The sequence below is a fragment of the Octodon degus genome, unplaced genomic scaffold (assembly GCF_000260255.1).
Source record: "Octodon degus isolate 3935 unplaced genomic scaffold, OctDeg1.0 scaffold00010, whole genome shotgun sequence".
NCBI lineage: Eukaryota > Metazoa > Chordata > Mammalia > Rodentia > Octodontidae > Octodon > Octodon degus.
The window spans coordinates 9,668,590-9,693,992 of record NW_004524586.1 but is presented as its reverse complement, the minus strand read 5'-3'; the positions used below and the strand labels follow the sequence as shown (position 1 = coordinate 9,693,992).

Sequence of the window (25,403 nt, the reverse complement as noted above, 5' to 3'; positions counted from 1 at the left end):
AAAAAAAAAAAAAAAGGACAAGGAGGAGACTCTTCCGAATCTGAGGTGAGCACAGAGCACCCCATCCTGGTGGGTTCTCAGGGACACCACTGGCATCCAGTAGGCAATGCTGTGCCCTGTGGGAACAGTGCCCAGTGCCATCTTCCTGCGGGCATCTGCCAAGCCTGTTGGAAAAGCCCCTTGGAGGCCCACATGTGCGCCCAAGGCACCTCCTTCTTGGCCTCCGTCTTGTTGATAATCCTGATGATCTTCTGGACGGCGCCCTTGGCCTTCTTCCTGCTGCTTGCTGAGGACAGGAGCGGGAGCCAGGTGTTCCAGTAGCGCCGTGTGGCTAGCATCACTAGCGCGCCGCTGCCTGCTAGGCCTCCGAACCTGGAAGGATGCTCACTCCAGAGGGGTGCTGATGCAGAGGGCTGGGGACGCCCAGCCACACCTTGCCCCAAGGGGAGGGCACTGCCTCACCCTGAAGCTTCCAGATTTAGGAGGGAAGGGATGAGGCTAGGGTGCCCTGGGTCGTCCTGTGGCACAGGCTGTAGGTGGATCTGCCGCGCCCCGCTTCAGCAAGGCCTACCTGTGCTACGGGGCCAGCTCCTGCCCATGCTGCAGAGCAATGGTGAGGCTTGACAGCCACCTCTCCACGAAGACGAGCCCTGGCCTGGCCTCCGTGTTGCTCATCTGCCCCCTCACTGACACTGCTCAGGCCCTTGGCTAGTTCAAGATCCTCCTTTGAGTCCTCCTGTTCTAGGACCTCAATTTCTCACAGAACTGCCTACAGCTGTCCCCAACTCTGAGCGCTGGGCCACAATTCAAGGTGAGGGCAGGGGATGTCCCACACCCCCAGTTCCTCCCTTGGCCCCTCGTGATGTGTCCCAGTGTCCCCATGACACTGCAGGTGCCAGGCCGCAGTGTCTGAGCCCCGCTTGCAGCACACCTGGCGCTCTCCAGGAAGGCCTTGGCCGCTGCCAGCCGCAGCTGCTTCTTGCCCTTCAAGTTCTCCATGATGCTCCGGCCCTTGATGCATGACGCAGTGCACAACATTTCTGCCACCAGCTGGGCCTCCACCCTGGAGGGCAGGGAGATTAGGAGAGGCCTGCCTGTGGCACATGCTGGGTCTCCCTCATTGGGAATGCTGTCACCTCACCTGCGGCCCTGCAAGGTGGCATCTCCAGATGGAGGAGCCATCTCTGTCCCACCTTGTGCACAGCACCCCGCCCTCCTTGAACCTGGATCAGCCACAGAGACTGCCCAGTGATTGCAGGGCAAGTGACTGGGGCCTTCCGAGACCTTGTCACCTTTCCTGTAGTGTCAGTACCACCATGCTCGGTGAGGCCATGTGGTGAGGCTGGTGCCCACGGCCAGGTGGAGAGTCGTGCTGGGGACATCAGGCTATAGGAAAGCAGTTTTAGGATATAGGTGTGAGCTGGGGGGTTCCTGGTGGGGGCCCTTGTGACAGTGATCTTATGAGAGACCTCAAACCAGAATGAACTGTCTGAGTCCAGTCAATCCACAACATGGTGAGAAAGGATCAGTAACTGTGTGGGTTTTTTAATTAATTAATTAATTAATTAGTTAATTAATTAATGCATTTGGTACAGGGTCTCTCTAAATAGCTGTGAATTGTACTGATCCTCCTATGTCAGCCTTCTCAGTGCTGGGATTACAGGCATGCACCACCATGCCTGGTTTCAGGGGCCAGCATGGCACACCCTTCCAGAGCCCTGCACGGCGTGTAGTACCAGGGATTGAACCTGGGTCCTTGCAGTTGCCAGGCAGGTGCTTAGACCACTAGGGTATCTTCCTAGCCCATTAACTGTATTCTGTAACAACTAATTCTGGGTGGTTTGCTGTGCGGCAAAGGACTCACAGAAGCAGCCTCCTCGGGCTCTTTCTCAGTCAGGCTCTATTTCTTAGGCCCAGGAAATTGTCCCCCAGATGGATTTTACTGGGCACCTGGAGCCCAGGTGGCCACACACACCTGGGCAGCACTTCAGCCACATGTCACACCTTTCTAACGCTCTCTCCATGTTTCCTGATCCAGCACAGCTGTGGCATGGGCACCTGCAAACCACTTTCGATGGCGTGTAACTCCCTCCCCTTCATGTACTGCAGGTGGCACGTCCTTGCGATTCAGTCAAATGGGCATCAGATTTATTCCCTGGGAATATGCTGGTCTGTGGGGGCTCACATCAGGGCCCAGGATCCTGGAAGCCCCTCTGGTGGGAGTGGATAGCCACATCTGCTCCGTGCCTGGTGGAGCCAGGCACGGAAGGTGCTGCTGAGCTTCTCTGCACAAAGACCTACCTCGAAGTAAGTCTGTGAGCTGAAGGGGAAGCTGAGGCTATGCAAGGGCAGTAAAGGTGCTGAAACGGCCCTGGGGAGTATGTGTGTCTGCCTGGCGGGGGCGCGGGGGCTCCCTGCTATGGCTTGGGTCTAGCCGTCTGCTCAGAGCCTCATTCCGTCAGCTGTGGGGCTTGCTCAGGGGTGGCTGGATCTAGAGTGTGTGCTGCTGGGACTGATCCACAGTGCAATGCCGGGATCAGAGCTTCAACCTGCATGAAGCGAAATAATGGATACGTGCCAATTGACAGCCATAGCAAAAGAGAAAAAAAATATCACAACATAAAACTAAGCAACCCTGTCACAGATCTAAGCTCTGTGACAATGGTAAGACACCCTCCCTAACAACTCCATCATAAAGACAAAAATTCCCAGGACGTGGTACCAGAGCAAGGACAAGGAGTCTTCATTAGTTTTCTCTCATTGCCGACACAAAATACCCGACACCCAAAGTTAAAAGAGGGAAGGTTTATTTAGCTCACAGTTTGTAGAGGTGTCGGTCTGTAACCGGCTGGCTCCGGGACAGGGTGGCATGGCAGAAAGACGTCAGAGAGAGGAAACAGTTCCGGGTGGGCAGAAACCAGCAAAGCAGCAAGGGATGACCACAGCCCTTTCTGTCCCTTACATCTCATCCAAGCCACTTAGAGTGAGTGGCACGCATACCCCCAAGCCTGGTGCCCTTGATCCCGGCATTGCACTGTGGATAAGTCCCAGCAGCACACACTCTAGATCCAGCCACCCCTGAGCAAGCCCCACAGCTGACGGAATGAGGCTCTGAGCAGAAGTCTAGACCCAAGCCATAGCAGGGAGCCCCCGCGCCCCCGCCAGGCAGACACACGTACTCCCCAGGGCCGTTTCAGCACCTTTACTGCCCTTGTATAGCCTCAGCTTCCCCTTCAGCTCACAGACTTACTTCGAGGTAGGTCTTTGTGCAGAGAAGCTCAGCAGCACCTTCTGTGCCTGGCTCCACCAGGCAGGGTGCAGATGTGGCTATCCACTCCCACCAGAGGGGCTTCCGGGACCCTGGCCCCTGATGTTACTAAGAGAACACACTTTTAGCACTTTTACATCTTATGAAACTGTCTCTCTGGTGCCCCGAGGGACAACTTGGCAGAGACACAGAACTGCTTGCGCTGGTGGCTTGCACGATCCCCGAGCGCTCCATGTCTGCACTGCTGGCCTGTCTGTGTCGGAGGAGCTTTGGGTACACGGAGCTCGTAGTTGAGTCCTGCCTTTCCTACCTGGGCACGGCTGCACCATGATCAGATGCGTTTGTGTTGTTTATGGTTAATGGGGCTAAAGCTGCCATCCCATTGCTTGCTTTCCTTTTGTCTTCTTTTTGCCTGTTTGTTTGTTTTTGTGGTACCAGGGTTTGGACGCAGGATCTCGTGCTTGCCAGGCAAGCACTTGTTCCACTGAGCTAGCTCCTTGACCCCTCCTTTCGTCTTAACTGCTTTAAGACAAAAGGTAGCAGTTTAACTGCTTCACTGCTTCCTCTCCTTGTCTAAATTAACTATGTTTAGTATCTCAATTTATCTCCTTTATTGCCTTTTCCGCTATAACTCACATCTCGTCTCATTTTTCATACCTTCCTGCATTCTTTAGGCTCACTCTGCACCATTTGTTGGTGAGCATAAGGCTTAGAACAGCCAGGGCACAGCTGTCACAAATGCACATGTGGAGGGTGCTGCTGGCGAGGTGCCTGCCCTCACTCGCCGACCCCCATGCCGCACAGCCTGCCTGGCTGAAGGAGCTCCCTTCTTAGAACCGCAGCTCTCCAGTGCAAGGCCAGGAGGGTGGCCCAACATGGGTGACTGAGCCTATGCCTGCCTCAGTTTCCTCATGTGGAACCTGGAAATGGTAGCACCTTTCCCCTGAGCAGAGTCCACAAGGGGATGCTTGTCAGTGTGTTTGTGCCCCTGAACACACGGAGGTTGGCAAGTCACGGACACCATGGGCCGCGTTGCTTTCTGACTCCCAGATCCTCACTAGCTATGTGAATGCAGCTCTGGAGCTACAGCTGCAGCGTGACTCCGTCCTCGTGGGAATGCACACTCAGCAGGAGGTGGATGCCACCTTCCTCCCCAGCCTTGCTGACACAGGTCGGCGCCCCCATATGTGAGCACCTTAGACCTGGCCTCAGCATTAGGATGTCACTGCCCCAGCTACTCACGGGCCCAGTGTCCTCAGGTACTTGATGCCCATCTGTGTGGCCTGCTGGGAGGAGGCCATGGTGATTTCATGGTCGCGGGCAGCGTGGGCGAAGTGGGCCAGCCGTGTCAGGGTCTGCAGCTCCACCAGAGGGTCTGACCAGCTGCACTCAGAGGCCATTTTCATCAGCTTCTCAGTGGCAGGAGAAAAGGAGCTCTTGTTAGTGACAATGACTGCCCCACAATGTGTAGCCCTCAGCAGAGTACTACTGTCATTTAATTCTATAAAATCTCACACGGTGTACACCATTGAACTAGACACAGCTGACTTGGCCTGTGCTACTCCAGACAGATCCAGGACTTATGAAGACTGCTCGCAGCATAAAGCACTGCAGAAGCCTCTTCACTGCCCTTAGCAGCTCTAGGTGGCTCACTGTCTGCATGGCTTCCCTGTTGCAGGTCTGCCTCCAGACCGGGGCAGGCTGTGGGTGCCCACGGATGCCTCGCCGTGCTGTGGGCTCGGGACCAGAAGGACATGGAGAACATACAAAAAGAAGTGCTAGGGTCAGCGGATAGCTCAGCGGACTAAGTGCCTGCTTAGGCAAGTGCAGGGACTGGGGTTCGATTCCTGGCACCACATGCTGCGTCAGCCCCACCCCAAAGGGTGCTGAGCCGGCCACTGAGTGTGGGCGTGGTGGTGCATGACTGTAATCCCAGCACTGGGGAGCCTGAGACAAGAGGATCCCTAGGAGTCTGAGCTGCGTAGCGAGACCTTGCACCAAATGCATTAAAAAAAAATATTTTCCCTATGCCAGGATGCAGAGACTCTCTAAGCAGGAGCTGGAGTTCTGTGCTCCCAGGGAATAAGCACACACAGCTCTGTCAGGAGGTGGGGAGCGTGGTGACCACATGGCCTGGGGTGCTAATTCTGACTGCCTTGGATGGGACCCTCTGGACCTCAGCGCCTTTGTCTCTCCTGGGCGATGGCTTTCTCTGCATACAGATCTGGCCTGATTCCCAGGACATCTGGTGTCACTCACCTGGGCCAGGGAGGGCACAGTGAAATCCATGAGGCCCAGGCCATTGCATGAGTACATCTCGAGAGCGACCAGGACTCTGGTCACAGAGTTGATGTTCTCGTTGGTGCCCTAGGGGGAAGGAAGGCATGCTGAGCATCTGTCAGCCCGAGGCCCTGCGGACCTGGACTACTTATGAATGTAATCCTGTGCAGCATTAGTTTTAATAGCAGTAACCAGATCACAAATTTGGGAGTGATTACACTATAGGCTACTTTTATAAATGTTTACCTTCCACTTGTCCTTTAATGAAAAGGTTGCGGAGCTGTGCCTCCCTAAGCACGTAGGGCTGTACTGACTGACTGCTAGGTGACCTGGTCAGAGGGGTAGAGCAGCCCGGGGCCCCGGGGCTCCCCCGTCTCTGCTTGCAGAGGCCCTCCTGGTCTCCCATGGACCCATCACGCCTGGCTCCCTCTCCTTCTCCTTGGTGCCCGCCCTGGCTTCCCACTGCTCCCTGCCCAGCCTGCTTCTTCCCCTAGGCCTATTGTGGTCCCGCAGCAGGGAGCAGGGAGTGTGTGGTGGCCCTGAGTCCCCACGGGCCCTGCCTCCTCCTACCCCCTCCTTCCACAGACTTTGCATTTGTAGTTTGGAGGGGGCTGTTGCCCGAGGAGGTGACCCTCAGTGTCCCCAGAGGCCCGGAGCTTAGGTCCTATGGAGACCTTGAGCCCTGACTCTCAAGGGAAAGCAGGACAGTGACTTCAGTGGGGGAAGCAGAGGCCCTCGCCCATCCCCAATGGGACATATTCCCCGGCACTGCACCAAAACTGAGGTTGTGATGAGGACAAATGGCCTAATTCCAGCGACAGCCGGGCTGCAGATCCCACTCAGGCCTGTACCTGCCCTGCCCCCAGGCAACCTCAGCAAATCCACAGCACTGGACAGCACCTGCTCCTCTGTTCCCAGCCGGTGCCCGATCTGCAGCTGTAGCAGCTGCTTGGCCTTCACCCAGGTGGCGATGAGCTGCTGCCGCACGCTGACAGGAACCACCTCCTCTGGCATGTTTCCGTTGGTCAGATTCAGCGCAAACTCGCAGACCTGAAAGAGTGAAGCCTTCATTCGCAAAGCTCTGCACTAAGCATGGGGCTTGAGCCACAGCCCAGTCATTAAGCAACGTGAAGGCCTGCTTCTTGGCTGGCCCACAGAGGTGGGCCAGTCCTCAGGCTGCCCGAGGACTCCCGTGGACCTAGCAGCCTCCAGCCCCTGCCCATCCTGTAGACGCACACGTCTTTTGCTTCCTGAATCGTTACTGCTTGTGCAAGGGGCTGGCACCCAGTGCCACAGTAAGAGGGCGAACAGTGCCCCTCTCCCCAGTGCAGGGTCAGTTCTGGGCATGTGGACAGCAAGGCCCAGGACTCCCCAAAGTGGTAGCGTGGATCTGCCACATTTGTAACAATGGGTTGGGACTCCCTTACCTGTCGTATGCCTCAGTTTCCTTACCTTTCAATGGAACTAAAACACCACACACGGGTTATTGTACAAAGCCTGGCCAGTGCTGTAGGCACTGACACTAGGAATGACTGCTCGCTAACCCAGGGTCACTGGACTCCTGGCCACAGCATGAATCCTGGTCCCCATAAAATACCCGGGTGGAAACAAGTCCACAGACAGAAGTCCTTTCTTGCTGTCTTCCTCCATTCAGGCTTCTGGATAAACCCCTGGCAGCCCCATGGGTCCTACTGAGGCCACAGCCTGAGCAGGGCATCCTTCCCCTCCCGCACAGGTTCCCAGGTCCTCCTGCAGCGAGGCTCCTTCCACACTGTCACTACTGCCACTCAGCCCTCCAGTTTCCCTTCACTCCACAGTTTGGAGCAGTGCCCCGCCGGGATTCCACTTCAGGTGCACCCTTTCAGCGCCAGGACCCAGCTGGGAACCTCCCTCTTCCACCGTGTGTTTGTTGGCCACACCAGCCCCTTCCTTTACTTGTCTGCCTCCTTTTCCAGGCTAAGTTGCTACTCCCTGTGACCTTTGCACTGTCCTCCTGTCCCTTCTGGGGATGATGATCTAAACATTAATGCAGCCTCTCTGGCTGTCCTGTGCCGATCTTCCTGGGACTGTCATAGGCATAAGTCATTCCCCTTGTGCAGGAGCCCTACCCAGGTCACTGTCCCTGTGACTCCAGGGCCTTCTCCACCCTGGGTCTTGCTTCTACATAGGCTGGTTCTGAGTGCTGTCTACAGCCACCTGCCCTGGGTGAAGGCCGCAAGCTCTGCAGCTATCCAGAGCACTGTATTGCCAGGGCCTGGATGGCACTTCAAGGCCCCTTGCCTGCCTCTTGTCTCCTCCTGATGGCTTGGACAGTGATAGCTCATCATGTTCCCCAGCAGTGGATGGCACAGGCCTTCCCTGCTTCTGCAGCCCCCACAAACACACCTGGGGACCCATACTCTGGGACTCGGTCGAGGCTCTGATGGTTCCCCAGGAACCCAAGAGGACACTGGCTTTTCTTCAAATTTTACAAGATTGCCTGAGTTCAACAGTTAATGGATTATTGAACTTACAACTGTCATCAATTTAAGACCCATCATTTTTCTCATCAGCAGGGATTACCACAGTGAAATTCCCATTTACTGGGAAATAAACTTCATGGGATAAGTCCCATTGCATGCGTGTTAGTCCCTTACCAGGCTGCTGCCTAACTGTTCCCGTGTGACACGGGTCCCTGACTAGCTCCATTCCTACACTCTCCACTGCCCTGGAAGGAGCAGCAGCTGCAAGCTCTGAGCCATGAGGACCCCTGTCCTGCACCCCACTCTGTTTCCCTTGCATGCCACTGTCTACTCCTCACCTCTCCAGCTATGGGAACCCTGCCAGTCCCTCTTTCTGAATTGCATTTGCCTTCACACCTGATGGGTGGGATCTTCCCTGTCTCATCTAGAGCCTCCACTGACACCTTGGGTCCTGGCCTGAAGCATGCCCAACCCCCCCTTTTTTGTATAAGGTCTTAGATTCATAGTTGATCCTCCTGCCTCAGCCTCCCTAGTACTGTGATTACAGGCACATGCTGCCATGCTCAGTTCCATGGCTGGCCCAGAGAGGCAGAACTGGGGATCAAACTCAGGACTGCACTTGCCAAGCAGACATTTACGCTGCCCAGCTGTCTCCCCAGCCCCCCTCATTCCCTTCTCACTCTCCTGACAGACCATATCGGAGTGGCCTCTCCTCCACTGGGCCCTTCTCACACATGGCCATCCTGCCCCAACCCTTGCACACCCTTGCCCCTGTGGCCTGGTGAAGCCATACCTCCAGGGCTGTCCTAATCTCAGAGGTAGCTCCTGAGTCCAGTGGAACTTGAAACATATTCAGTCTCATAACTTTTTTTGACTTTTCGTACGTCTGGGCGGGAATCCAGCTGATGATGAGGCCTCGAGCTAAGGCATTGCAGAGCATGGCTAACATGACTGGGTTCCTGGAATCAAGTACACGGGTCCTGAGAGTTCCGCCAGGGCAGGGCACACAGTCCACACAGATCCCCACAGTGGTGGCTGTGAGGGCAATGGCACCTGCTCACTTGACTCATCTGTTGGAAGGGAAGAGGTCACCTGCAGTCCTCAGGGCTGTAGCCAGGCCCCCGAGGGCAGAGCTGGAGCCCCTGCTGCTCAGGAGAGGCAAGTCTCAGGACTCCTTGGCCAGAGGGGGACATTATATGACAGGGCAAGGTCTTCAGAGGATCCTGAGAAGAACTGGCCAAAGCAAAAAAGCCCTGGTGTCCAAGGTTGTGTGTCTGGGGCTCCCTGGGTAATGGTCTAGCCCTGGTCATGAGGGCAACGGGCACTGCCAAAGCATGAGACAGTCAGCAGTGGGCCCTGAGGCCAAGCAGCAGGACCTGCCTACATGAGACAGAGAGACACGGCTGTTCTGTGAGGAGAGGTTCAGCTCTGAGGGCACCATGGTCTCTCTCGGGCCACCCAGAATGACCAGGGCTGTGGCAGGACAGTCTGCATAGTGTGTGGGGTGCTAGGCCAAGTGGGTCCTGCCAGGAACTCGTGCCCCTGGAAGGGTAAGCTCTGCTGAAATTGCTTATTTCATGTTTCATTTTCTTTATTACTCATAACTTTAAAAAAAATCACCCTGCACATATGTTGCTACCTTCTGGTTCATTGTAGCATCCTATTTTCATACTTGGGATTTAAAAAAAAAATCCTTTTATTCAGGTTGAAAAATCAAACCACTATTCAACAAAAAAAACACATTAAAATTTCATCTTAGATGAAACTTTGACCCAACTTAATATTTTCAAACTTCTAATTTTAACTGGGAAAATATTAGTCTTTCACAAATTCATATCCACCTAGATAAAAACATATAGACACAAAATTTCAGGCTCTTCCTCAAACCCAGGAGGAAAGAAACAGAGAGTGACTCTTCTGTCTCACTGGAGTGACCTGGCCTCAGGTAGGCATGCCTCTGATCACCTGGAGCAGCCTGAGGCAGGCAGGAGGCTCCATTGCAGTGGTGGCTTTGGCCCTGGAGTGCAGGCCCAGCCCATCCTCGCTGGCCCCTAGTCAGCGTCTCTCCAGCCCGTGCCTCCAGTGTATTGGCCTGACATACGGGTCCTGGTCTGAGAGTCTGTACCTCCCTGAATGTGGACCAGCGCAGCGTCCCCCACACCTACCCATGGGGGCCCATGGCCTTGATGATGTTCAGCAGGTGATGCAGGCTGTCCACCAGCTCCTTCTGCCTCCCAGATGTGATGAGGTGGTGGTTGTGATTCAGGACGTACACCACAGCGTTCTGTACAATCCAGGCTTCGCCTATCTCCTGTCCGATTTCCGCAGAGCGTAACCAGTTATTCATGGCATAGTGTGACAGATTTTCTATCCATGTTCTGCAAACATACACCGTGAAGCATTCAGTTCCACACAAAGCTTCTTCCAAATGAGACGCTGCAGAGGACCCTCCTGGTGGTCCCCGCTCAGTTATGCAGGGATGTTTCAGGCCGTCTCTGCAGCCCGGGGTCTCAGATAGGAGCCCCTGTGGCCATCCTTGGCCTGGTGCTGCCCTCCTAGACCCTCCTACAGCCTACCTTGCTGCTCCCTGATCCTGCGCTATTTCCTGCCTGCCAGCTCCAGTCTGTCCTCCTTGCTTTCCACCTGGCCACTGCCCTTTGCGCCCTTCCCACGGTGTGAGCTCTCACAGGGCACTGGACCCTGCTACCTGCTCTGAGCAGGAACACCCAGGCTGAGGCCCTGGCTAGGACGCCTGTCCACACTACAGGCACCCCACACCTTGGCCTCCTCCTCTTTCTAGTCCTATCACATACAGGCTTCATGGGGGTCATTCGCTGTTGCTCAGCACCACAGTGTGGGGACAGTGTCTGTTCTGCTGGTCCACACGGGGAAAACTTTTTCTAGAGTTCAGACACTCAGTATTTTAGGTTTTGCGAGCTACATGTAGTTTCTGTTGCCTAATTTTTCCTTGTTTTAAAATTTTTGATGCCGAAGCCTCCTTTTACTGTACATAAATGGCCTAAGTCCTTGCATGTGGACACCCCATCCAGAAGCAGGGCCAGAAAGGTGTTCCTGTCCCCTACCCTGTGACAGTGGGCTCAGGGCATGGACCCAGGGCGGAGTCTGGGGCAGCTACAGGTGTCACCATGCTGCCGATGAGCCATTCTCTTCCAATGCCTGGAGAAACATCTACCTAGAATTGTTGCTGCCGTCTCTTTCCTCTCTGTTCGGCAGCGCTCAGTAAGTCATGTACGGGAAACAGACTTGCTTTACGCCCCATTGAATCAGAAGCACCATTCAATGGTGCTGCTTCTGTCATACAAATATTAAGTCTGTTCCTTCATTTCCACATTCATCTTGAAAAGTATTTTAGATTAGCAAGTCGCTAAAGTCCATTATTGTTGATACATGTACCTCAGTTTCATGGGCAGATCTTTTGAGACGCTCTGTGCCAACTAATGTGTGTTACTTGTATGCAGGGACTGCTGGGGGCTCAAGCTGCTCTGTGACAGCTTTCTTTTAGGATCTGGACCACAGAAGCCGCTCTTCTATTTCTCTCCACTGGTGCTGTTCCCTGCATCGCTCAATTTTAGGATAGCGAGGAAAGCTAACGAAGGGGGTCAGAATGTGATTTGCCAAAACCAACCAGAGAAAACAGTCACCCGCTTCCTTCCCCTGTATTAGCAACACACTGTGCTCATGGCCTCGCTGGGAAGCGCTGCTGAGAGCTAGATTAAGCCACAGGTCGTCTCGCTTCATATCTAATGCTCTGACTTTAAGTGAGAATGGATATTGCCCTGCCAAAGAACCCCACGGGTACAGAGGGGCTCTTGAGCCCTCAGTCTGCGCTACCGCCAGAACTGCTGCCCACCTGTATGTGATCCACTCTGTGTTTGCCTCCAGGGGCTCAGGCACGTAGCCAGCGGGGTGCTGGCTCAAGTCTTCAGGGGGGATGGCCTGGTCATTCAGCTCCACGCCCTCTGAGTGCAGCAGGTGGACAGTGGCCTGTAAGGAAGGGCACAGTGGGAGAGGGCAGGGCCTGGCGGGGGTCTGGTCCTGGGAGAATATACAGCCAAACACGTCTGCTTTGGGATTTGATTCTGAAAAGGGCACACGGAAGGCAGAGATCTGCAGGATGAGCCCCCTCCCCGCTGCCTGCCTTGATGGCTGTCACGTTACCACAAAGATGTACATCTGGGGAAGGGAAGAGTGGGTTTCAAAAGTGAGCCTTTACCCACGGTTGTGCCTCTGGAGATGGGCAGATGTTTCTATGTTAGCAAATGCCCAGGTATTTTCAAACCTTCTTGACTGCTTTGCATAACTATTTTTTCAGTATTAAAGATTAAGAAGCCCACTGGGGACAGACTGAGGGAGTCTGAGGATAAGTGGGTCTGGGTGACACTGGGCTGGGTAAGCCTTGGGGTCACAACCGGCTATCTCACTCCATAACCCAGCTCTGCCATCAGACCACTGGATCCCTGAGCATAGGTTGGTTCTGATTGGGTCCGTGTCCCTCAGATTCTTACTGAATTAAGCACAGTGCCTTGGCCTCAGCTTTGTGTCCACTTCTGAGAGCTCTGAGAATCTGAAGTCCATGTCACAAAGCAAGCAAGGGTGCGGGGCTAAAAGCTCAGACCTGAGGCTGACGGGTAGGCTTTGGACTTAGCCGGGCCACACTTTGCCCACTGACTTTAGGCAAGGCTGGTCCCACATCCCAGCCTCCCTGTGCTTGGGGAAAACAGATCTGGGGGGCTGCAGCTGTGAGTCCAGGATGAGGCCACGGAAGCATTTCCAAGACCGCACCTCCCTCTTGTGCTTATAAAATTGAGTCCTATGAAACCCCCCTGTAGTGGTTGGTACATTGTGTCAACTTGAGGAGCCTAGAAGCTTAACTCAGCGGGGAGCCAGGGGTCTCGCTCTGTAAGCATCCTCATCCTATGCAAGAGGAGGGCCGGGAGATGGTGAGCGCTGTGCCGCCCTGAGGGCAGTAGCCTGCATATAACATAAGGGAGGAAAGGAGGCTGGCCCTCCGTCCTTGTTGGTCTTGTTGCTTTTGCTCTCTTCTGATGGCCTGAACTGCTGCTCTTACCACACCACGGTGCCTTGGGGCCAGCTGGTCACAGACTGAAACCTCCACAAACTGTGAGCTGAATGAACCCTTCCTTCCTTAGTTTGGAGTGTCAGGTATTTTTGTCTCAGTGACCTAAGACACCCCCAAAATGTAATGTCAGTTACCTGTTGCACTTAACTTTTTCCCAGAACTCATGAAAATTTCTCCCCTTGACATAGTTTTATTTGGAGAGCAGAGGTGGGGTCCTGGGACCCATATCTCTAAGATCCACAGCAACAGCCTACACTGGCCCCAACCCGCCATCCCAGCAGACCTCGAGGATGAATGGAAGCAGCTTCGTGACCCACCTCAGCGCTGATGAAGCCCACCTCTGCGAACTTCCGCAGCAGGTAGGGGGATGTCTGCTTCTGCAGGGCCAGGTGGGACTGGCTCCGGGTCTCATGCACTGAGCCTTCTGCACCCCTCTTCTTCTTTCCTGAGGGGAACAGCACTGTGTAAAGGTTGCCTCTCTTCTACCAAAAAAAAAAAAAACAGCAGAAGAATTCCTGGCCTGCTCCCTGACGTCTAAGCCTCTCCCCAGCTCTGTGCAGGACCCACGCAGGTACATCTGTTGGGGCAAGAGGGGTGGCAGTGTAATGATGGTCCCCGAGCAGCCGGCACACCAGTAGGCCAAATCAACCCAGCAACAGGTGGCAGAGATGACAACCAGTGGCATCTGTGCTAGTGCTAGATTATTGTGAGTTGTTATTTGTAGTCAGCTGCAAGTACAGCTCCACAGTGACACAGGGATTAGCTCTAGGACCCCATATGAGTACCCAAACCCACAGGTGCCCGGGTGCATTACAGAAAATGCCCCGTGCTTGCCCACAAGGTGCACATATCGCCCCGTATACTACACACCAGTTACCACACTAGCACAAGGTAAGTGCCCATGAGTAGTGATTACACCGTATTGCCTGGGAGACGCGTGTACGGGACCACGTCTGTACGCATCCAGGACAGATGCAGCTGTTTTCAAACACTTTTAGTCCTTGGGGCTGAATCTGGGGTCAATGAGCTACAGATGTGAAGGGTCAACTGTGCATGTACATAAGCTCTTCTGAACTTAAGTGGGTGATCAGCAACCTTTCCTTTTCTGTCAGGGCCAATCCTGGCCCCTTCTAAGAGGTCCCCCGCTGGCTGGGCATCCTACCTCCCACTAGGCACCCCTGGGTGGGAAGGGACCTCTGGCACCAGCACCATTCAGAGATGCATGCACCCTGGAGGTTCAGCCCACTGTCCTTGAGAGAGACATGCACCTCGCTTCAGCCTTGCTGGCTTCTTTGTCTTGATGTCATACAGGAGGCAGAAGCGGCTTGCAGCCCGACACACGTCCCATACCCCTTGCTTCCGGGCAACCTTGGCCAGCTCTGCCCAAATCTGGATTCTGCTCCACAAGGTTCAAACAGGAGAAGAGCAAGTTCAGTCCAAGTGGTGAAATTAAAAGCTACCGGAAAAGACAGCTTGAGAGGAAAAGCCAATGTTGTGTGCTTTTGAGGGTACAAAGAACTATCTTGGGTCACAGTAATGTTCAAGGCAGGGGTGTAAGATGAGAGAAACAGCCCTGGCTGGTGGATGAAAGCAGGGGCAGGGCCCAGGGCTCAGTGTGGGGTGTTCCTGGGCTCAGGTGCAGCTCACTGGTTCTTCCCCCCAGGCGCCGGTGATGCTGAGCCTTCCCACTCCTGCGACAATGACAAATGGCCCACATGATGTGTCCCCCTGGCTGGGGTGTGGGGTGAGTTCCTAGGTTGGGGGACCCCTGGTCTGCCCTAGGTAATGTGTCATGATTGTTGGCACCGTGCACCACAGGCTACGCACTGATGGGCTGAAACCTGCTGTTTTTCAGAGCCGGGCAGGCGAGGTCCCTCCCTGGGCCTCGGGGGTGGGGCACAGAGACACTGGGGCCTGCACTCCGGGCAGCCAGAGGCATGGCCTCCTTGACAGTGCTCCCGGGCTGGCAGGCCCTTCCTGTGGGCTCCACTTTCTTTGTGTTTCTGTCAGCTTCTTCTCAGGAAAAATGCTCGTTGCCTTGCCTTCTTACCTCTCTTGGTCGTTCTCATGTCCTAGACGCTGCAAGTGCCCAGCAGCCTTGTCCACGCTGAACATGTGATGTCGGGCCTTGGCGAACAGGTAGCTGAAGCGGCCCCTGTTCTTCCCGATGGAAACTGAAGACAGAAATCAGAACACAAACGTCAATGGGTCTTTTAAGGGTCTAGGCGACAAAGAAATTTTAAAAAAATATTTTTATTGGAATAGTACTAACAATTACACTCATTGTGGGGAATCAGTACAGGTATATGAAATTTCTTAATTCTTTTTTAACCCTCTCCCCTTCCCCCTTCCTCTCTGTATTGCTTGGACCCTTCTATACATATGAAGGTATGTAGACTTATACCCTTCTGTCTGACACACGTCCCTACCCCTTGCCCATAGAAGGTACCTTTCTGTACATTATAATAAGCGTGTTTGTAGTGCATGTTGATCATGTTCCTTGTAGGGCCCTGGTGTGCATGCACAACACCTCACAACCCCCCACTCTTTTTACCTTCATTTTCCTGCCCTCCCTCCCCACCCGCTTCTGTCTCTTGCTTCTCTACCCCTGAGCCAAAGGTCCATCTTGGTATTTCCTATTGTTTATCTTTTATTTTCAGTGAGTGAAGAATTAGCTGCTGTATTCAACAAGAACGTCAACGGCAAACAGCAACCTGGTCACCTGCCCCTGGGCAGCACCCCGGGGCTCCTGCAGTGGGTGGTGCCTTCTTTCTTGCTTGTTTGTTTGTGGTGCTGAGGATGGAAGCCAGGGCCTGGAACGTGCTAGGTAAGCAAGTGCTCTACTACTGAGCAGCATCCCTGGCCCTGTTGATTTCATTTAGAGACAGGGTCTGGCAAGGCTGCCCCGGTGAGCCCTGAGCTCCTGAGCCTCCTGCCTCTGCCTCAGCCTCCTGAGTATATGACATTAAAGGTTTGTGTCACCAGCTTGTTTCTCTTCTGACAGTGATCAGAAGTAAGTAGCTGTCCTGTAGCGTGCACAGAGGGAAACTCTTCGAGAACCCCGCTGTCATCTGTGCACCAGCCAGCCAGTCTTCCTGCCAGAAGTACCAAACCTCTGACCTGACTGCATCTCACCCTGGCCCTTCCAGCCATGCCCATTGCCCACTGGAGAGGGGCGTTCACCTTTGGCCTCATTCTCACTGTCTAGCACGATCTGGAAGGTGTCCGGGGCAAGAGCCAGGCCTGCGTTCACCAGGAGGGCCCGCTTCTTCCTGACACTGTCTTTTGGCATAACTTTTTTTGCCTAAAAAGAAAAGGAAGGACCAGTTTGACGCACATGTTGTCTAAAGCACCCTCTGTTTTTGGTCCTTCTAAGTATACAGAGAAACACTTGGGGTAACTTTCTGAGGCACAACAGTCCTCCTTGCTGGTGGGGGGGGGGACACAGCTCATCCTGCCATACCCTACCCTTCAGTCCTTGCTTGTGTTGAGTCTGCAAAGACCTGGGGTCCTTTCTAGCTGCCCTCCCCAGCCAGCCCCACAACAGGCTGTGCCCGTACCTGTTCAATGGCCATGATGGCCTTGTCTTCTGCACGCTCTGGAGACTGGTACAGCATGGTGCACAGGTGTAGCCGGTTCAAAGCTGTTCTGAGTTTGTCCTGGTAGAGGCCCAGGCTGTCTAGGCTCATGGCCTTCTGCAGGTGCTCCATGGCAGGCTCCAGCCGGTCTTCATCCTCCTCAATGCATGCCATTTCCATGTGCACTTGGCAGCGAAGCATGGTCATGAGGCTGGGAGATGGGCACATGTGCTTGGTGGCCCAGCAGGGGGGGTAGGGCTGGTGTCCACCCTCCAGAAGGAGCAGCAGATGCCTTGGCCTCCAGGTGCCCCTGGCTTTCTAGCCTCCCTCTGATCATACCTTGCCTTGTTTTGAGGACCCCCCATGCTAGGCCAGAGGGGCGGCCCTTGCAGACTACTAGAGACCTCAGAGCCCAACTGGTGAGTGCTACTAGGCCTGGGCTCAGGACGAGTGACATGCGGCAAGGTAGATGAGACTTTATGTGACTTGAGCTCCAGAGGGAGCGAAACTCATAAAACCATGGGGAAGCCATTACTCCTCATGCTGTCCATCATGCAAATGCCTCTCTCTCTCTCTCTCTCTCTCTCTCTCTCTCTCTCTCTCTCTCTCTCTCTCATCCTGGTGTCACTACTGTGGTGAGCACAACAGCCCCTCAACCCTGCCGTGGAGAAGCCCTTGGGTCTGAGCAAGCTTTGCGTGGAAGAGGGTCATCTCAACCACTGTCCCAAGAAGTGGGACACCCAGAAGACTGCAGAGTAAAGATTTTGGAAGACCTGAGGACAGAAAACTTTCCACCAAAACAGGGAAGTTACACGTAATCTCAGAAGAAACCAGGTCAGGGAAAGGAGGAATGTTGTGGGGCTGCATGGAGAAACAGAAGCAGAGAAAGCCCGTGATGTCAGGGCTCCTGCAGGAGCCAGGAGCCCAAGACACCTTGGCAGGGGCCAGCGGGACTCTGGTCAAAGCCAAGTGTGCCTCCAGCTGGAGTCACCTTTGCATGGCCTCGGGCTAAGAACAAAAAAGCTAGTGAAAGGAGGAGTGGGCGCCACATGGGGAGCAGTGCAGCACCCGGAGAATGAGCCCGCTGGGCCCTGAACCCCACACATAAGACTCTGCCCGAGCTGGGTTCCTGAGAGGAAGGCCAGGTCTGCCAGGAGCAGCACACGGAGACGAGCCCTTGAGCGACAGATGCCAGATGCAAAAGCCATGGCCAGCAGACTCACAAAACAGAGTCCACATCCTTCAACAAAGAGCTGACGGGCCAGCAAAATGGCTTCAGGCTAGTAATTTCCTGTTACTTTTGATTCTAACTCTGATAAACTAGTTCTTACTGGACCACTGTGCCAAACACTGCATACATAAAACTAGACCAAATACAAAAGGCAGCTGTTCCCAGGCATGGATACCAGGCAAAACAAAACTGTAGCCTCTGAGAGAGGAAGACTCAAGAACGAGCCAGGGATGGTGGCCAGACAGCCTCCTGGCAGCGACAGAGTAGGTGGAACCCTTGAAATGCCCACTGAGCTAGGGAGGTGGAGCACCGCCCCAGGAGAACCACAAGGCACAGCCTCATGAGGTCTGCAAAGACAAGGTGTTCGGAGATTGAATCCCAGGAGAGGGGGCCTGGGAAACACCTTGGGCCTCCCGAGATGCACCGAGACAGGGCGTAAAACAACCCTACATGATAGCGAAGCAAGCAGCTCATAACCCAACCGCCAAGTAGAACGAAACCCAACAATTCTCTGAAAAAGGTAACAAAATCAGCAATTACAGTGTATCACCCATGGCAGTGGCATTCACTGCTGGGATGGCAGCAGAGGACTGTCATCCACGGTCAGGACACAGGTGGGTCAGAAGTTGGCCTGGCAAATAAGTTATGTAAAGCGGATGACACAATATAAATATAATATGCTCCAAAATTGAGGGAGAAGAGAGTACTAATGAGTGAATAAGTAGGGACTCTCTATACAAAAGTGAAAAGTGAGAGAAAATGGAAAGACTAAATCTAAAAACTACAACTGAAGTAGTAGAAAATCCTACTTGAGTGTGACAGCAGATTGGGGAGAGCTCATGAACTTGAAAATGGATCTGTTGAAATTAGCCCATCAGAATAACAGGACAGAAGGTTTTTAAAAATAAGCAGAGAATGGGGTGCTGCAGAACAGTGGGCTCCCCAGGGAGATAGTTCAGCGGTCTAAGCACCTGCCTGGCAACCGCAAGGACCTGGGTTCGATTCCTGGTGCTGCATGCTATGCCGACCCCTGAACCCTGTGTGTGCCGAGCTGGTCCCCAAACTGGGTGTGGTGGTAACCCCAGCGCTGGGGAGGCTGAGACAAGAGATCACTAGGAGTCCTAGCTGTGTAGCGAGACCCTGTGCCAACTACATAAACAAACAAACAAATAAATAAATGATTTTTTAAAAAATGACGTAAGTGACCTTACACAGGCTGTGCTAAGTGAAGAAGCGACGCCCCTGGAGAAACCACCTTCCCCCAGAGGGCAGGAGAGGAAACAGAGGAGACTTCTAGAACATGCCGCCAGCTCCAGAGAAAGCCGGGAAGGAGCAACAGTGGAGTGAAAAGGCGGCGCACGCGAGGAGCACGTAATGAGACGATGGGCCGAATCAGAGGTCCGCTACTGAGAAGCCGCGCAATCCCACTAAGCAGCAGAGACTGTTGTTTCAGGTGAAAAAGCAGGACTCATCTCTGTTGTGTAAAAGCCATGCACTTAAAAATACCCTTTGAGGAGCCAGGGAGATGGCTCAGTAGAATAAGCATTTGCCTGGCAAGCGCAAGGGCCTGAGTTCAATCCCCGGTTCTGCAAAAAACAAAACAACAACAACAAAAAAACCCCTTTGAACTTTCAATCTAAGAAAACAAATAAGCCCGGAATTCACTGCCAGAAGCGAGTGTGCCGCACAGCAGTGAGAGCGCAGAGTCGGCGTGGCAGCACCGCAGGAAGCTCCGGGAGGCGCCTGTAGGACCCCGACCCTGGAGAGTGGAACTCAGAGCTGCGGGAAGAGCCAGCCGCCCATGCAGAGCTGGTCTCTGCACTCTTCCTGTCTTGGTCAGAGTTAGAACTAACACACACACACACACACACACACACACACACAAAAGACATAGGAAGTGTGAGCCATCAGGTAAGCGGAGGGACCAGGGGTTCTGTTCCCGTACCGCCTGCAGCGCGGGCCCTTCCCCCGGGCATGCTGAGCCAGCAAATGAGTCTGGGAGTGGTGACGTGCACCTGCAGTGCCAGCGCTGAGGAGGCTGAAAACAGGAGGATCACTATGAGTCCCTGTACCGATACATAAAATGAAAAAGAAAAGAGGGGAGGGGAGGGGAGGGGAGGGGAGGGGAGGGGGAGGGAAGAGGAGGGAAGAGAAGGGAAGGTGTGACCTGGCATGGAAGAAGGAGCCAGCAAGACCCTTGTCGGGAGCAAGCAGTCGCCCCTCAGCTTTCCACTGTCTAAGACCAAAACGCTCCCATGAAACTAAACAAGACAAAACAGAGCAAAACAGAAGAGAACAAAACAGAACAAACTGCCCTGCTGGCCTAGATAGCTTTGTTGTTGAATTCTAGCAAATATTTAAGGGAACAAAGTTACAAGTGGTCCACAATCTGCTTTGGAAAGTGACTGTAGAGAAACACTTCCCAATGTGTAGAGCCAGCAGAATCCTGGAGTCAAATCTGACACAAACACAAGTTTTGAGCAGGTGTGTCCCAACAGGGAGCAGGAGAGCATCAACAAGCCAATGGAAGAAGCTCCTCACTGGTCCTAAAGGCAATAAGAATGTCTACTGTGACATACCCAAGAACAATACAAATTAAAAGAATGGATCAACTAAGTGCTGCAGAGAAGTAACTGGGACTCCAACTGTGGTGTGAGCAGAGATGCAGCCTGGGAAGAGCGCCTCTCAAAACAGCAGTACACTGGCTACACGTCCAGTCCTGCTTTAAGGAGACATTTTCAAGCTCCTTTTCAGCTAATCCCAATCCCTGTCCATGGATAAAGAGAAACAGTTGACTATTCACATCATTGATGGAGGCGACATAGTGAAATGTGAACAACGCCAGGCTCAGCGGGTGCTATGCACCCCACCAACAATGCTCAAGAGGAGGAGTGTGCCCACAGGGACAGGAGCAGTGTGACTTTGTCTCTCTCCAATGGCAGCCAGATGGTACACACCTGTCCACCTTCTCCAGGACCTCTGCGATGTTGGTCAGCGGCTTGCGCAGGTGGCTCCGCAGGCTGTGCTGCAGGAGAGGCAGGCAGGTGTTCCACTGGGCTGTGCACACCACCTGGATGACCTGTGGGTCACCCAGGCGGATGGCACGCTGCAGTGCCATGTCCAGTCTCTTTATGATGTCCAGCTGGGCCTGAGGGGGTACATTGAGAGAATCTGTTGTTACGGCTTATACCTAGAGACACCCCAAAGCTGCATGTACACAGACGTGGGGCTTTTAGGATAATACATCTAACAGTGTGGCTGGATAAGAGTGTGTGATTTTGGCATTAAGAGTGTGTGGTACTAAATTAGTCCAGTGATTGAAGCTGCAGTTCTAGGCCTTACTACCCCAAAGGCTGGTGATCTGGGTGGGATAATGCGAAAGGCTGGTTGCTTGCTGCTTGCTGCCTTCTGCTTGCCGGACCATGAACTATTTCTCCTCTGTGATGCCCTGTGTCAGGCCGCCCTGCCCTGGAGGCAGCCCTGTGGACTAAAACCTCTACAGACTGTGAGCTGAAATAAACCTTTTCTCCTCTAACTTTGGGAAGCAACTAAGACATTGTGAAGGGTATTAGACTGGTGCTAGTTATGAGGCCTATCCAATACGGTCTCGGAGGGCTGGTGCTAGCAGTTCTGACTGAGTTTAGGGGCTTGAAGACTAGGGTTCAGGGCAGCAGGTGGGCCAGGTGTACCCTGAGAACTCAAGACAATGTGCCAAGCCAGGCCCTGAGTCTGTGGGGAGACCATCTCAGTTTGGTTTTTTTTTTCTAAAAGGGAGACATGCTGACAAGACTTAAAAGTGTGCACTTCATCGTATACCTCTTCCAGGAGGGGAGTCAAAGTCTCTTTGGTATCTAGTTAGCGGACCAGTATCAGTGACGGTAAACCTATGGCATATGTGCCGCAGTGGGCACGCCAGCCAAGTGGTCCAGCATCGCCCTAGCCGCTGAGCATTAGGGATTGACTGCGGTGCTGGCACTTGGCAATAAATGAGTCTTGCTTTGAGGTTTGGGCACTTGGTCTCTAAAAGGCTTGCCATCACTGGCCTGTGTCCATGGTGCTCACTAGCCAAAGAGCTTCTCCCCTGTTTTGTTCTGTAGTAGCTTCCCACCAGAAAGGCTCCAGTCTGGAATTTCAGGGCCCCAAGCTCTGAGCCTTCCTAAGCCCCGCCTGTGCTTTGCAGGACCGCCTCTCCATAGTCTCTTTCTTCCAAGCCCTGGGGGTCGCCCTCACACCGCTCCTGGGCCATGGGGTCCAGCATGCACTGGGAATGCATGAGCCACGCCTGCTAGCACCTAAGACAAGCCCAGCAGAGCCTCACAGGCCTGCGGCGTGTACGCAGCCCCTCTCGAGTTCACCAAGACGGAGGTGCCGTGTGGCGCAGCTATGCAGCTCACAGCGCCACACTCACAGGCAGCCTCGACTGCAGTTTCACTGTAAAATGTGGCTCTCCCAAGCCCTTGACTTATAAAAAGGAGAAAACATCCACCAGGCGGTAGTGATTGCTCATGAGGCAGCGGGCAGGTGTGCGGGCCAGGGAAACCCCTCCATTGTCTGACGTCCTGCAGTGCAGTTGGGGCTGGCTCCTCCCCCTCCCCCTGGGCACAGAGGAGCGGCATGCACAGGGCTGGTGCAAGGGTCCCCCGGGCGGAGCCCAGGGGCACTGCCGTAGATCAGCGCTGCTGGACTTCATCTGGGGCAGTACGTTTTTGTTGTCTTTTAGGAAAACAAAAAGCCTGTGAAGTTCTGACTGAAAAAAAAAGCCTGGTGATTTTTGTCAGTGGCTCCTACTCCACTTGGGAGGTGGATAAGAGACATACAAGGCACTCACGGTGTGTAACTCCTCCCTTACGAAGGGACCTGCCTGCAGAAGGACCAGATGGAGCACGCTACCGGATGCCCGAGCTCCACACAGCACGTGAGGAACTAAGAGCAGCACCCTCCTCTCAGGCACGCGTTACCAGCACTGGAGGACGCGCACGCAGCTCTAGACAGGCCCCAGGAGGACATGGCTCAAGGAGACTCGTGTCCTGGATCGCAATGTGTCGGAGAGGCTACGACGGCCCTGGGGCATGCGGGGAGCCCTGCCGGGGAGGAGGGGGGCTCGCTCTGGTGCCTCGGGCACTGTGCAGTTGCAGTGGTCCTACAAAGGCGCCGAGTCTTCACCCCTGCACGGTAAGGAGGCGGAGTCCCAGCCGGCCTGCCCTGCCATCCTGGGTGCCAGGGCAGAGCTCAGCGGGCGCAGCGTGGGGTCCAGCCACGGCCTCTGTGCCCTCACCCCTGGCACATACTCAGTGCACCCTTGTCCCCGCCAACCTGCAGAACAGTGGACTGTGTGTCGCATCTCTTATTTAATGTTTTTACCTCTACAGCTCCTCGGAGGTAGAGTTTCACCTTATTTTCGAGTCCTGCAACTTCTAATTCACACTCCAGACATTCAATTTCAATCAGATTCCCGGGATCCTAGAGATAAGATTTTGCACATAGAGACAGGTTTTTAATTAAAGGAGTCATTTAACTTTAAAGGCCACTTCAAAACATTATGACTGCAGGAAGTCAAAAGTCAGCAAATAAAAACCATAAGATAATACAAAAATATATAAGAAAATTTGAAATGTTTCCAAATATAATACAAGTTTGAGTAAGAAGGCTAAAAAGTATTGTTTTTACCTTTTTGATAGAGAGGGAAAACTCATTAATTTCAGTAGACTTCAAAGTCTTAAATAATTAAACAATTTCAGATGAACTTCTTCCTGTGAGATTTAGCAAAGTGTGTTCATTTTCACTTGAAGTTTTGACTCATGGGTTATTAAGAAATGTATAGTTTAGTTTACAAATGTTTAGATTTTTTCTGGTCTATGGTTGATTTCAAATTTAATCCCATGTGGTCAGTGAATAATTTGATTAGAATACTTCTATTCATATTTTAGACAGGATTATAATCTATCTTGCTCTGTGTATTTGAGAAGAGTGAACATTCTTGTGCTTTGGACACCTTTTATATCTCTCCCAGGTTACGCTGACAAAGTTTTTATATCTTTATGATTTCTGTCTAGCTATTTTATTGATTAGTCAGAGCAGAATGCTGAAATGACTGACTTTAATATTGGATTCTATCTATTTTTCCTCACTATTCTATCAATTTTTGTTTCATTTGTTTTAAAATATTGTGGGTATACAAACTTTAAGGACTGGTCTCTCTTCTGACTCTATCGCTATCATTAAAAAAAAAAAAAAAAGTCAGCCACACTGTGTAGTGTAAGTGTAGCCAGTCCAGCTTGTTTTCTACTACTGTTAGTGCTGTGTGTTAGTGTGAGCCAGAATATGTGGATTAGTGTGACCGTGGCCTGTGTATGTCAGCATGAACAGTACACACGTGTATTTGTGTTAGCAGGTGGGTGTGTTTTAGCCTGAATATGGGGTAACGTTTAGGGTGAGCACAGCGCGTACATAACAACATAACGGGGCTCACGGATTAGCGCGGGCACAGCATTCCTCCCTGTCCTCTAACTTCCAGTGTATCTCACACTGAAAGTGGGTTTCTTGCAGGCATCTGCTTTTCTCCAATGTGACAATATTTGCCCTTTAATTGGAATATCTGGACATTAATTATTAAAGTGTGTTATGGTTTAGGTCTAGATATGCCCCAAAGCCTCAGGCAGTCATTAGGCCAGGTTTCTAGAGCTTGTGATCCATTCATGGTCCAATGCTGGGATTATGGGTGTGGCTGCTACACCCACTCTGGGGCGGACAGCCTGGATAGGATATGGGGAGGGGAGAGAGGCTTGCTGGCTGCCCCTGCTGCTGCTCTTCCCTTTGCTCTTTGCTGTTTTCTGCTGCCATGAACGACTGCCTGTTGCCATGTGCCACTCTGCCTTGGAGCCAGCTAATGAAACCCCCACTAACTGTGAGCTAAATAAACCTTTCTTTCCTTAATTTTGGGCGTTGGGTATTTTGTCCCAGCAATAACAAAGTGATTCCAATATGATTAGATGTAGTCAACTCTAAAGACAGTACAGCATTAATTTTTGTCCCATCTTTTATTGACTGTTCATCTCGCCTTCAGTCTTCAGTTAATTGATCATCTTTCTTGGTTTCATTGTTATCTTCTTTGTTAGTTTACTAGCTGCAGCTCTACTCTAACCGAATGGCTGCTTCGGGGCATAGAGGGCACACTGTCCATCTCAGTCTTCTGTCGAGGGGCATCACTCCACGCACAGCTAGGTGCAACCGTGCAGGTGTGAACGCTTTCTGCCTGCACCCCGCCATCCCTCCCCTCCTGCCTTTCTCCTACTGTTGTCATACAGCCTAGCCCGCCTGTCAAAAACGTCACAGAACACCCTCCTTGTCTTCGCAATGCTTTTCGGTTCCATTGCACTGAGTAGAGCCGGATTTCTGTGGAAATATCTTTCTCTTGCCTGAATATTTTCTGGAAGTGGAAGTCAAACTCGTTCAGCTTCTGTATATTTTAATAAACTTTTAAAAC

General features: G+C 52.9%; 1 protein-coding gene across 1 annotated transcript in view; it reads right to left on the bottom strand.

Moving 5' to 3' along the window:
- Cfap46 (cilia and flagella associated protein 46) overlaps positions 1-25,403 on the bottom strand; it is a 105,614-nt gene that overhangs the window by 61,379 nt on the left and 18,832 nt on the right. The window contains exons 10-24 of the mRNA XM_023709044.1: positions 23,282-23,380; positions 20,878-21,068; positions 16,672-16,900; positions 16,295-16,415; positions 15,162-15,285; positions 14,380-14,507; positions 13,429-13,556; positions 11,882-12,015; positions 10,176-10,388; positions 8,804-8,969; positions 6,449-6,598; positions 5,528-5,635; positions 4,511-4,677; positions 932-1,063; positions 210-372 (exon numbers count right to left, since the gene is read on the bottom strand). Coding sequence (XP_023564812.1) covers positions 210-372; positions 932-1,063; positions 4,511-4,677; positions 5,528-5,635; positions 6,449-6,598; positions 8,804-8,969; positions 10,176-10,388; positions 11,882-12,015; positions 13,429-13,556; positions 14,380-14,507; positions 15,162-15,285; positions 16,295-16,415; positions 16,672-16,900; positions 20,878-21,068; positions 23,282-23,380 — 2,253 coding nt within the window. The remainder of the gene's footprint in view (positions 1-209; positions 373-931; positions 1,064-4,510; positions 4,678-5,527; positions 5,636-6,448; positions 6,599-8,803; positions 8,970-10,175; positions 10,389-11,881; positions 12,016-13,428; positions 13,557-14,379; positions 14,508-15,161; positions 15,286-16,294; positions 16,416-16,671; positions 16,901-20,877; positions 21,069-23,281; positions 23,381-25,403) is intronic.